This window comes from Sylvia atricapilla, chromosome 6, assembly GCF_009819655.1.
Source record: "Sylvia atricapilla isolate bSylAtr1 chromosome 6, bSylAtr1.pri, whole genome shotgun sequence".
Classification (NCBI taxonomy): Eukaryota; Metazoa; Chordata; class Aves; order Passeriformes; family Sylviidae; genus Sylvia; species Sylvia atricapilla.
This window is the reverse complement of record NC_089145.1, coordinates 18,635,563-18,648,095: the sequence shown is the minus strand read 5'-3', so window position 1 is coordinate 18,648,095 and position 12,533 is coordinate 18,635,563. Positions and strand designations below refer to the sequence as shown.

The 12,533-nt window shown below is 37.6% G+C and overlaps 2 protein-coding genes across 9 annotated transcripts in view; one reads left to right on the top strand and one right to left on the bottom strand.

Annotated features, from left to right (window-relative positions):
- APIP (APAF1 interacting protein) overlaps positions 1 to 12,533 on the top strand; it is a 529,312-nt gene that overhangs the window by 247,199 nt on the left and 269,580 nt on the right. The window lies entirely within an intron of this gene.
- PPP6R3 (protein phosphatase 6 regulatory subunit 3) overlaps positions 7,269 to 12,533 on the bottom strand; it is a 51,068-nt gene continuing 45,803 nt past the window's right edge. For 6 of the 8 annotated variants that reach the window (XM_066321007.1, XM_066321009.1, XM_066321010.1 and 3 more), the window contains 2 exons: positions 10,801 to 10,923; positions 7,269 to 8,906 (listed from right to left, as the gene is read on the bottom strand). In XM_066321007.1, coding sequence (XP_066177104.1) covers positions 8,855 to 8,906; positions 10,801 to 10,923 — 175 coding nt within the window. In that variant the 3' untranslated portion in view covers positions 7,269 to 8,854. Of the gene's footprint in view, positions 8,907 to 10,800; positions 10,924 to 11,229; positions 11,273 to 11,825; positions 11,887 to 12,533 lie in introns of those variants that run through there. The other 2 variants (XM_066321014.1, XM_066321013.1) reach the window with 2 other exon arrangements.

Below are 12,533 nucleotides of genomic sequence, written 5' to 3'. Positions count from 1 at the left end.
ACTTAGTGCAGCTCAGGAATACTGCCTTCTCAAACATTAAGCCCAGTTAAGTCACTTCTCTCAGACTAAATAAATATGACAAGGTACTAATAGATGGATATAGGCAATCAGGGTTTTAGAAGTTAATCTTACATCAACTAATAATGTTTGCTGATGCAAACAACACACCAGTCATTCACAAAAAGTGTTATCCTGGGCATTGTTCAAAAGTTTTCTGCAGAAAATTTTTCACCAATACAAAAATGCCCTGTTCTGACTAAATCTCAGTTTAATGACTTGTCAGATGTTTTCAATTTTAACATATGGGGAGCATTATCAATTCCCTGGCAGTACTTCAGTACTTACAACCAAGACTTCTGAGTTTTTCTTTTTGTTCTTTAAATATGGAATTAGTAAAATTATTCTGGTGTACTTCATTAAGAATTTTTTTAAAATTCTTCTAAGATAAAATTGTCCATCTTTTTCATCCTTATACTTCCACAGACACAAGAGTCAGATTTATATCAGCGATTGCAGCATGATGGATGATATGTGCAGGTGAGGAGTTTTACTATACTGTTTACTGTGTGTCCTCAAATTGTGAAAAGGGGCCATTTTTTCCCTTTCCTGGTTTTGGCATGACTGCTGTGTCTTTCTGAATCACATGAACAGCTGCTGGAGAACATGCCACTACTACTGATTATCTGAAGTTGTAAATAGCTGTAAAACTTGATGACAATAACAAAAGCTTTGATCTCAAACCCATTTAAGCATTCTTATTTTTATTTAACAGCTCTAACCTATTACAAATAAGTTGGGATTTTTAACTTAACAAATGCCTTCCTTTAAAGATACTGACAGTAGTAAAATATACTATAGGAAATGATTTAGAAACTTTTAAATACTCTTAAAAATGTGTAGAAATGCATCATGGAGGGAAAAAATACGATGGGTGAGCTGAATGGTCATGTTTTCCCTTTTCACTGCATTATAACTTGGCTGTGCAGCTCAGAAGGTTTTGAAGTATTGGCTACTACTATCTAAGCAAATTGAACTGTACAAACAAAGCCTCACTGAACTTCATGTCATCCCACTCCATTTTATTGAGGGTTCAGAATTTCTCCTTCTTTTTACTAGCATTTCATTTCTTCAATTTCTTCTCCTGTCATTTAGTTTCATATTCTTCCCTGAATCCAGCATCTCAGTAAGTATAATTTTGGTAAGTTTTACTTATTTTCAGTCTCCCACAGAGGAAAAATACATTCTGTGTGGATTTCTAACATTTTGTCACTTCTCAAGAAGTGAGTGAGGGCAGGGAGGAGAAATAGAGTAGGAATTTAAACATCAATGATCTTGATTATGCTGCATGAAGTCAAGTTAAGTGGAGCTTTTCACAGCACGTGACAGACCCACAGTTCAAGCTGATCTAGAATGAAGTGAAATTCTAGTCTTTGTAACAAAGATTTGTATAAGAGATATTTTTAATTACCTCTTGCAGCTTTACTTAGCAGACATCACATCTGTTGAACTTGTAGCATCGATGAAAAACGAACTTCTATTTCATAAACACCTATGCCTTGAATACGTGGTTCTTGCAGCCCTAGTAACAATCCATTCCACCTTTCCACAATCCCAAACGGTTCTGTGAAATCTTCATGAGACATCAGGCAAAAGAGAATGACAAACGCAATACTGCCAGGATTGTTAATGGAAGAAAGTAAGAAAGAGCTTCCTGTAAATAATTCAAAATCCGCAAATATTTATCTGTCATCCTCTGACTGAAAAAAAACCCCCCATTTCTAGCACTGGGTTTTTTTCCTTTATTTCTGTAAGAAATTGTCCTGATAAAGCATTTGGAGAAAAAGGATACAAGCCTCTTCTAATGAAAAGCATTGGGAAACAGTGACATGGATTCTGTTCTCCCCTTTGCTTCTTAGACTAAGAGCAGTTTGTTTCAAAGTTCAAGTATTATTACTGTAGGATTTCATCAGTCTCATCCTCAGCCACCACAGAAGCTGCTATGGCAGCAGCAGCGAGTGACTCCTAGACACATTCAATAAACTGAACACCTAATAAATGCCTGTCAGCTTAGCAGTCAGTCTCATTACCTTTATTTCTCAACAGAAAAGCTGTAACTAACAAAAATGCTTATTTCTGAGTTTCTAAGACACTCTTAAGAGTTTTATAGCACACACCAAGGCCATACATTGTTTATAAACAAGTCATTCTTGCTCCATTACCCTTTCTGCTCCGAGGTCAAAAAAGCTTTTTTTGTCACAAAAACATACAGTGAGGATTGTCAGAGACAGTGGTATTCAAGCAGTGAAATAAATACTGGCGTGTGTCAAAGCTGGAGCAAATCAGAAGTCCAGAGGCCATACTAAGTCCTACAGTCAGGTAAGTGCCTGTGGAATACCTGGATGACAGATATGGCTGAACATTATGATAGTCACAAAAATAATCTTAAAAAATTAACTTGCTACTCTTTCAAGCATGCCATATTACCAGTTGTATCTTTTATGAGTAAATGAAGACTAAATTCACAGTCCTCACAGCAAGTTTAGGCAGAGGAAGGTTTCATTAGACAACCGATGTTAACACAAAACCAATAACCTAATTTTGTCTAGCAGCAGCAGTCATTCAAGTTTCTGAATCTTCCTATTAAGGGCCAGATGTCACTACACAACACACAGCCACACCATGAGTATGAATTCCGACTTCATCACACAACTTATTCAGATGATTTTGTTTGTGTGTATTCTCTTCTCCTACTGCAACTCACAACTTCAGTCTTTTCCCTTCACGAATAACGTGCCACAGGCATCACTGCCATGAATTATGAAAAAGAATTCTCCCAGGAGCCCAAGGCCATTTGAGGATTCTTGTTAAGAGCAATGCATTATTTCACAGGCAGGCAGCCAGAAAGATTTCATCTTTTTCTAGCTCACTGAAGTATTACAATGACCAAGAAGTGAAACGAGGCCCTGCCTGAGATTAAGAACTTGAATTTGCCTTCCCCTGCAATCAAAGCTTTGCCATTTCCCTGCTTTATTTCTTTCAAGCCAGTATCCTGATACTTGAAAGCAATCACCTTTCCATTTGAGGGTTGCCTACCTACAACCTTTTTGCACACTTGTGAACACGCGGACTTCTCGCTCCCAATAAATGTCTTGATGCGAGTGGATGATCTGGTTTCTGTACAAGTGTCACACTACACCACCATCACTTTCTTAATTTCCTTCCAGACACTTGGCCTGAATACATATCCAGAAGTAGCATTTACTCCTCTCACTGGAGGAACTGGTTAGTCACTTAACACATAATCCATACCTTCCTACATGACAAAAAAGGATACTGGAGAACAGCTCAGATGGAAGAGCACCAAGCATGCATATATATAATGCCATGCTTAACATAACCCTTGCCCGGCATTCAGTTTTACAATCCAAGTCCTTCCCTGAGTTACTCCATTCCAGATGGCAACTGAGATTGAAAAAGAGACTCCCAGTTGGATATGCCTTACCACAGGCTCATATCTATCAAGTAGCTGGACTAAAAGACCATCAGAGAAATCATCTGACAAAAGCTGAAGTTTGCCTCCAACACCAGAAGCACCAGTTCCTCTTCCCATCAAGATACCTTCAGCCTGGCCAGAGACCACTGACAATGTCTACACATGCAGACACAAGCCTGAAATGCTTTAGAATGGGCTGTAACCTGTTATTCATCCTTCCTGGTATTCTACAGTTCAGTGCACTTTGGAAATGCCCCAAGGGCACTGCACCGGCCATGTTGAGAGAATGTATCCTACACACTGATGTGCATGCACATAGGGGTGAATCTATAAATATTTATTTAAATAGTTCAGCTAAAAATTGTTTTCAGTGCTTGTACATAGAAATAGGTATGAATTCCACATGAATTGTGTAACTAAAGCTTGAAACAATTTACTTACCAGGAAGTCACCCACCACTTTGCAGGTTCAGAGATTTATCTTTAGAGTAGTTCAAACCAGACAAGCAAAGTAGCATTAAAAAGACAAGTGGCACATTTCATCAGCCCTTTTATCTTTTCAAGCTACTTTACTTTGAAGGGACTAACGAGAAACAATAGGGCCCAGCAGCCCCCTGAATATCTCACAGTTCCTTGTTACTACCTTGTCTGTTAATATGCACAGTCCTCCACGGCTCACTCCAAAGCAGAGCCCTTCTCATCTAAAAGCACAACTCAGAATTCTAAGCTTAGCAGTGACTAAAGAGATTCAACCCTTTATAACAAATACAGCATTAACAAATGTTTCTATAAAGATTTAGAAGGAAAGATGCTTTAGAGAACCTTCAACAACAGAAAACAAGGTCACTTGAGTTTTAGCAGTTCTAGCTTATCTTAGCAATCTCGTGCCTCTGTCTGATATGAGAATCAGTAGAAGACAGTCAACATTTTTTATCTTTCATCTGAAAAAAAAAGCAAAGTGATTTCCCAAACACTTAATTCTGCTTGGTGTAAAGAAAAGCAGGTCTTATTTACAATGTCTGCAGTCAGGCTTCAGTGCTTCTGCAAAAGACCCAGACTAGTGCATTACCCAAGGTGAAATTGTGACAATCTTTGATAGGTAATTCATGTAGACAAGGGGAAGGGAAGATAGAAGTGTGTAAGGTGTAAGAAACGTAAGAAAGACAAAAGTGTGGCACACAGTGGAGTTTAAAAGCAGACCTAACTAATCTGTAACAGGTCCAGGTATCATCTGAAAAAATTATGTCTGTCAGACCCTTGAGAATCAAACACCCATCTACCTAAGTATCATCCACAGATCAAAAGATTGAGACAACCAGATAAACTTCCCCTGTGCAAATGGGCAAACATTGTATTTCATGGGACATCAGCTACAAAATCTACACAAGCACAGCTAGGCAAGGTGCAGCTTTCTTACTGGTTGGTGGCTGTATGCCAAGACAATCATCAGCTAAATTACAGTCTTCAGAATCATGATTTGAGAGACAGAAAACACAGACCAGAGGGAAGCACCCACATCATACGCAACTCAAATCCAGAATGAGGCCCTACAATCAGAATTACAGTATCTAAGCTATGGCCAGAGAGAGAAAGGGAATCCCACCTCAATTTGCAAGGTACTTAGAGAAGGTAAAAATACATAAAAGGTTCCCCACTCCAATAAAAAATACAAAAACACTAAGCCCAGACTCATCTGAAAGAGAAACTCTGAAAGACACTATCAGCAAAACAAAAGGTAAAGTTTGGGTCCGAGTGCTTTAGCTTGTGACAGCAGAATAAGAAGTACACAGATTTCCTCTGGATAGCATTAGAAGCGTGATTACATCCAAGTCATTAACCAAGACTAACCACAGGGCAAATCACAATTTGAAACAAGTAACAGAACCTGGTCTGAGCAAGTCCAAAAAACGTCATGAACTGTCCTACCTAAAGGAGACAGAAAAATGCCCCTTATCTTTACAGTAAGAATATTTTTTATTTTAATTTTATTGCCTTCATCTCCTTTCATGCCCTACATACTCAAACAATAATGGAACAGCAAGATGCCAAATCCTTACCTGGTGGCAAGTAAGATGCAGAAACTAAAAGACAGATGTTAAAATTAAAACCTTGATCAAAAAAGGGTGTTTTGCTGCCACAGCAACAGTCATTTTCCATCCTGGTTTGGAAAACAATATAGACACTTTCATAAAAAACTCAAAGCACTTATACTACACTGGAGAAAGCACTATTTATTCTGAGACAGCCAGAAGTGATTAAATCTATTAATAGCACCAGTTATATACAGTAAGTACTTCCTGATATAACTGTATGAGACATATGTCAGAAAACAAAATCTCCAAGGAAATTAATGCTTTAAAATTTAAACAGAAAGGTAAGTTTATAATGAATGACAGGAAGAATCTGATTCATCTTCCTCACAAGTCTCCTCAATGGATTTCACACAAAGAATGAATGTCACAGTAAGTTTCCACAGAAGTATGCAGATGACAACACAGAACTCACTGTTTTCAAGAGGTAGATACAAGGTTTAATAGGTGCAAAAATGTAGACTTCACTCAAGAGCATGGTCACACGGGATTCCATGTACAAAGACATAATGAGATTGCTTCCACTATCCTGTTATTGTTTCAGTGAATTAAGAGCAATGTTAGTCAAGATGATGACTTACGCTTTTACTTAAATGGAATAATCCTGCTATAAAACTAACTCAGGGCTTACACTTAAGAATAATGGTTTCACTGGTCAAGAAGGCATGATTCATCCGCTCTGCCAGGTGGGAAGAGGCAATGCACTACTATAGATAGTACTGGTCTAGCCACTTTTGAAACAGAATCTTGCTTGAGTAAAAATCCTTTACCAGAGAAATCCTGAGGGTTACATCCACTGCCCACCGACATCAACAGACACCATTATTCAGTTTCAAGTGACTGAGCCTCTAGTCATTTTAGAGAGCACTGTGGAATGTGGCAGCAGGCAAGTCTTTCAAAGCAACCTCATTTCATCCTAATTGCTGCTAAAAACACTGTAGGAACTCAAACCTGTACAAAGGTATTAGACTTCAGTCCACGCTGCAAATGCATTAAAATACCTTTTCATAAAGACGAGTCAAATCCCATTGCATTCAAGTCAAATCTGATGAGAGAGGCTGGGAACAGCTTTTCAGGACTCTCATACCATGTTCAAACCTTTGTAAGGCTATGAGAGCAGCACAGCAGCAGGGATGATAAAAGATGGCAAAAGAGCATGGGTGTTGTTTACACACACCCATACACCCTCCCCTCCCCAAACACACCTCCAATGCTTTCAAGTTCAGGATTCCTTGTGCAAGTCATAGAGTGGGTAAAACACACCCTACACTGCCTCAAAACAGTGGACTGATATGACAGTTCGTGAACAGAAGGACAAATACAAGACTCTGCTGAACTGAAGGCAACAGGGCCCAGATTCAATTTCATCTACTGTGTTCTCTGTTTTCACGGCTACAGAACTAGATAAATCAACTTTTTAGCAAGGGACAAATAGTTCCATGGGAAAGGACTCAAGTTTTTCTCCTTACAAACTTAGGCAAACCAACTTGCTGCTTGCCTGTATTTGGAATTTCTACTTCACTCCAATCCTGTGTTGAAGTGAGCAGTTTTGTTTCCAAAGCTGCTTGTTCAGTAACAGATCAAAGTGACAAGAAGACAGCTGCCAACCTTAAAGCTAACACACAAAATGGTTTTGGTCAAGCTGATCTGAAAGCAATTCTGAACTGATAAAGAAAACTTCGAAACTGACTGGATTCCATCATTTATAAAGTACAAATAAAAGGGCAACCATAGTTACCAATTCCACTTATGATAATTGAGGTTTTACATTTTCACACAACTGATCAGTTTGCAAAAACTTCCAAGGACAAGTGCACTGAACCTTGTAGAAAATGCAAAAGAGAAAGCAATAAGGGCAGTGACATACACGTGGGATTTTTATTTCTGAATGCAATGTAATGTTTAGGCACGTTGTTTGGGACGCCTTCTAAAATAAATCATTGGCCATTGTTTAGAATATCCTTTTGGCTTTAAATACTGGTCAGGAAAACAAATTATGTAAAAAATAAATGAATATAACTATTACAGAAACAAAAATGGTTTTGTGTCTAAAAGTGCAGGAGTATTTTAACCCTTTCACCAGACAATGTGGCAATATACAGTATATTGCTTCTGTTTGTTTGAGAAGGCTGTTGGAATTTTACACTGACATAGAAAATTATAAATTACACAGAATTAGTTTCCATAATCACTATATATATACACAAACCAGCTGTGAAAAAACTGGTTTAGAACATACAAATGAAAGCCTCACACAGATCAGTACAGTGAAATTACCAATTAACATGCTCTGCTGCCAAAATTTGTATTAAAAACACTATTTACTTTTAAAATGCAGGTACTGTAATTATATTAGCAGCATGAGCATTTCTTTTACTTGACTTGTCTAAAAGGATTACAGCGTTTTAAATACGCAGATTGTTCTGAAATGTTCCATTGTATAATGCTTGGAATTAAACTAAATCCTGGTGAACTGTTTAAAGGCAGGTGAACCACTTAAACACAACAAGCCATGTGCACTCCAAATATTCTAGTGTTTCACCCAGAAGGTATTGTTTCAAGCAAACTAGACTTAACAGAACATATGGCTTTACAGTAACATCAATTTGTCAACTAAGCTGTTGCAATAAATACTTTAAATCTCTACCAATAGACTTACATTTTTTGATCTGTTTTGAACAATACAGAAAACAATTACCAATTAAAAAACCTGTTGTAAAATGTTGAACACCAAAAAATTCTTATTTAAATCACTTTTGTAAGCTAAACCAACCAAAATAACATTTATAGGGCATTTCAGTTTCAGAAAAAACATGAATTTTCTTTTTTCTTTTTTACAAGGTGAAAAATGTAAGAAAACTGCTAAATACTTTGGTCACACTAATCGTCAAATAGTTATGTCTCAAATACATTAGATTTTTGTATTCACTTTTTTATAAAACTATTCTTACAGCCATTTTAACTATAGTAACACTACTGTCATCATTACATGGGTAGCAGGATCTTATTTCACAGGCCCCCCGTTATTTAGAACAATACAATATAAACATACGCAAAAATTATTGGTATTTCTCAATGTGCAATATTTTTACACTTATGAATTTCTGTACAGTGTCTTAAAATCTAGAATATAAATGTTGCTGGTCCTGATTCCTTGCGAAATTAGTGCAGCAGTGACTGGCTTCAACAGGGTCTAGATGATATCCTCAAGAAACACTCAAACACCTGGATATCAGTTCTTTCTCTTCAGCCAAGGTAGTAGACATCACATATCATACAGGGCCATTAACAGATGCCTCTCCTAAATGGGTGTGTTGATCAGTCCTAAGAGGCCAAAAAAAGAGATATAAGTACACAAGAAAAATTCAAATCATATTCAAGTAGGTATAATAAAAACCAAACCAAAAACCAACAAACCCAGATCCTGTGTGGCATAACCCATGAACCGAAGGAAGGAAAAGTGCTAATAACATGCGCATTCCAATTATCTTCCGCACTCCAGCATTTCTGGAGTCCTTATTTCCTAATTAAGCACTCAATTAACTGAGCACACCACTGAAGAATGTGTGATCTTCATTAACTGAGATAATAAGTGATCTCTAGAGACGTGGTATCTCAGAGAATTACTAATAAAGAGCACATTTCTGATACTTATCCAAATCTTATTCTGTGAGGCAAAATGTGATACCAGGAGTATTTAAGGTTGCACTGGAAAGCCAGCAGCTACGACACAACAGGAAAAACAACAGCATCTTAAAAAGTTGCTTTAGTTATTAATCTAATCTACAAAGAGCCTTTCACAAATACTTTCAACATCAGTCCATTAGGATGAAACATTCATGAAGTATGGAAGAAAATGGAGAGCAAACCTACAAGAGTGAAAACAGTAACAGTATATACATTTCTAGATAAAAAATTTAGTTTCAACATGGGCTCAATTGCTCTGGACTGGCACAAAGAGATCAAACCAATGCATGGGGACATGAGAAATATGCAAGCAACAGAGGCAAAAAAGTCTCAGGTTCCATTCAGTGCAAGTCTATGGAATACATCTGAAGATTCTGTTAAAGAATGCAAATACTGCTTGAAACTACAGATAAGGAAAGTTACCTGTAACTCCTGTTCTCTGATGGTGGACATCACAGAGAAGCCACTCTGGGGTCCGTGCTCTACATGCACATGACCAGCAGGAGCCCCCTAGCTAAGTCTTTGGCTGCTAAGCTCTAAAAACACTTTTTAAAAAACATGTCAACATTAGAGAAAAGACAGAACTAGACAAAAGCAAACTCTTTAGAGAAATCTGGAAGGCAAGAAACAAATGTTGCACGGACAGGAAGTGTGACAGTCTGCACAACCATCACTCCCTTATTAACGGAAAAGAAGTCCATGACAGAACAGGGCTCCTAGCAGAGATTACTCCTGCTAGCCACCAGCCAGAGACCTACCTAGGGGACCCCTTCCACTAGTCATACATACATGGAGCCCCAAAAGCACCATTAGGTTTATCTTGGTATTTATTCTGTGCTTATGCGGATCTACTGCAACAGCCACCTTTAGAGAAAGTTCTGAGCTTTGCTGAAGTCAGCAGGATTCAGTGAAAGGAGTTCCTTGAGATTTCCCACAACCTAAAGGCAATCTAGCAAACTGCTAGCTCTGAGAACCCTCTGTTGGTTCAGATAAGCATCTTTACTCAAAAGATAATCACCTAATACCCAAGGACTTCTTCCCTACAATTTAATGTTTATCAGCATTATAAAAATATTGTTGTCTTGATAAAGAATGTCTAGGACAATCTGTGAAAGAGTTTTTGAGTTTCCCCACTTTAAGTATCTTGATCAAGTTTAAGATTTATGCAGAGCAGTAAGTTAGAAGAAAGGACCTAGTTAAATACTGGCTCATAAACAAGTCTTAAAAACCAGAATCTATATTTGTCAAACATGCTAATATCTTTTTAGCCTATATACAGTATAATCAGAACATGCACTACACTTCTGTGCAGCTATTCACTATTCTAAGTTGGTAAGAGTGTCACAAAACAGAATGGGGATATTTACAACTCCCTGCAGGAAAAGTACACCTTTGATGACTCAGGAGTCAAAGAATCAACTGAAAACTCAGCTTGTGAGAATCACTAAACTCACTCTTTTTAGATCAATCCTATTAGAAAAGCACACAAACTGCTATTTAGAGAATTGAAAACATTATTGAATGCAGTTACCTCTGTTCTGGACTGCTGTTAGTAGGCTGAAGACCTGAAGGGACCTCCTCTGCAACCTCTGTATTCTCTTCTACTACATATTTACAAGAAGGATCCTGCGAGGTAGTCAATTTTCCTTCCTCACTTAAAAAAGAAAACAGAACAACAGCAAGTTATTTAATGTATTTAACCTTGAAGTTTATTCACAGGGAATTTCAGGCAACAGGAAAAAACTGAGACTGGTCCATATTTCACATGCAAATGGATTTTAAGTTATGATTGCAACATGAAGATCAAGCACATGGCTCTAGACTTTACAAACACCTAATGATGCACTGGTGTTTACATCCATTAAAACTTGACTGGATAAAAGAGCAGGAAACACAGTGATAGCAAATAAGATCAGAAAGAAAAAAAAAAAGGAATGTATGTGATGCCTGAAGTGATAACAATCACAATCCTTTACTATACATACCGATAGGATTTCAACACTCTGAAGCCAGAAGTATGCAAAAATGGAAGAAAGTATAAAAGAAATTCAAGATTCCCTCAGAAACCGGCATTAGTAATGTCTGTCCATGAAATATACCAGCAAAATCATTAACTCATCACTATCTTACATAATAAATTTCCTAGTAACTCCACAGTGAATACTATGTATGATTTACGGGGTACAAAGACTGCAGCCCAATCTACTTCACAAACTTCCTCTTGCAGACAAAAAGTTCAGTGAAAAAGCTGTACACTCACACTGTGTAAAAAAGTACCATGTAACCAGGCAGCCTCAAAAGTCATTAGCTAACAAATCTTCTGGTTTGCCTCTAAACCCAAACTTTTCTGTCTCTCTACTCCACCCTCTTCCACCTCAATCACACCATTATGAGCAAACTAAAATATAAATTTGAGCATATATACCTGCAAGAGATAGTTATAAAGTAGCTCTGAAGTAGACAAACATCAATCTTATACCTCTGTGGCAACAAATCTATTTATTCAAGAAGTGCCAATCTCCTCTGCTGGTTTTCTTCCTATTCTCACAGTTCTCCTTTCCATGGGTCCTTTAAATTTCAATGAATCCTTCTCTTTTCTCCTTCTATCCTGCAGAGCCTGCAAAAATACTGTCTTTTGCATTGCAATCTCTCATCAAGTTTTCCCCAACTACTCTCCCCATCTCACTTGCCTTGATACTTTTCACATTCCTTCCAAATATAATACCTGTTCCCATCACCACAGAAAGTGATGTCCTGGTTTTTTCCCTACTTGTTCTTCACTCTGAACTAAGTTCAGAAATCATAATTTTGTCCTTTGCAGCTTTCCACAAATTAACTACTGCACTTATAAATCCCCTCAATGTTGACTTCAATCATCAATTTTCTATTGACAGTAACCTAGATAAAACTGAAGTCTGGAAGCATCCACTTTTAAAGATGCATCCAACTTTTTATCCAGTTCATACAAACAGGCCAGAGTAGGACTTCCCATCACTACTCTAAATGTCCCTTAATTTAGACCTTTTCCCAGCAAGTTGGTTTAAAAAATGCCAGTTGAACACTGACTCACTATGAAGCTGCACATCTCTATCAGAGTACAACAGTCTCGACATGTAAGACCTCATCTTTGAGCCCCCATGTGTGTTTATTTGACATTTATTTCCCTCCCAAATCAAGACCTCGGAGTCCCCATTACTAGAAGTTTTCAATACACAGTCGGACAGAGAGCCTGGTAATCTCATCTGGGCTCCCTTTCCCATAAAA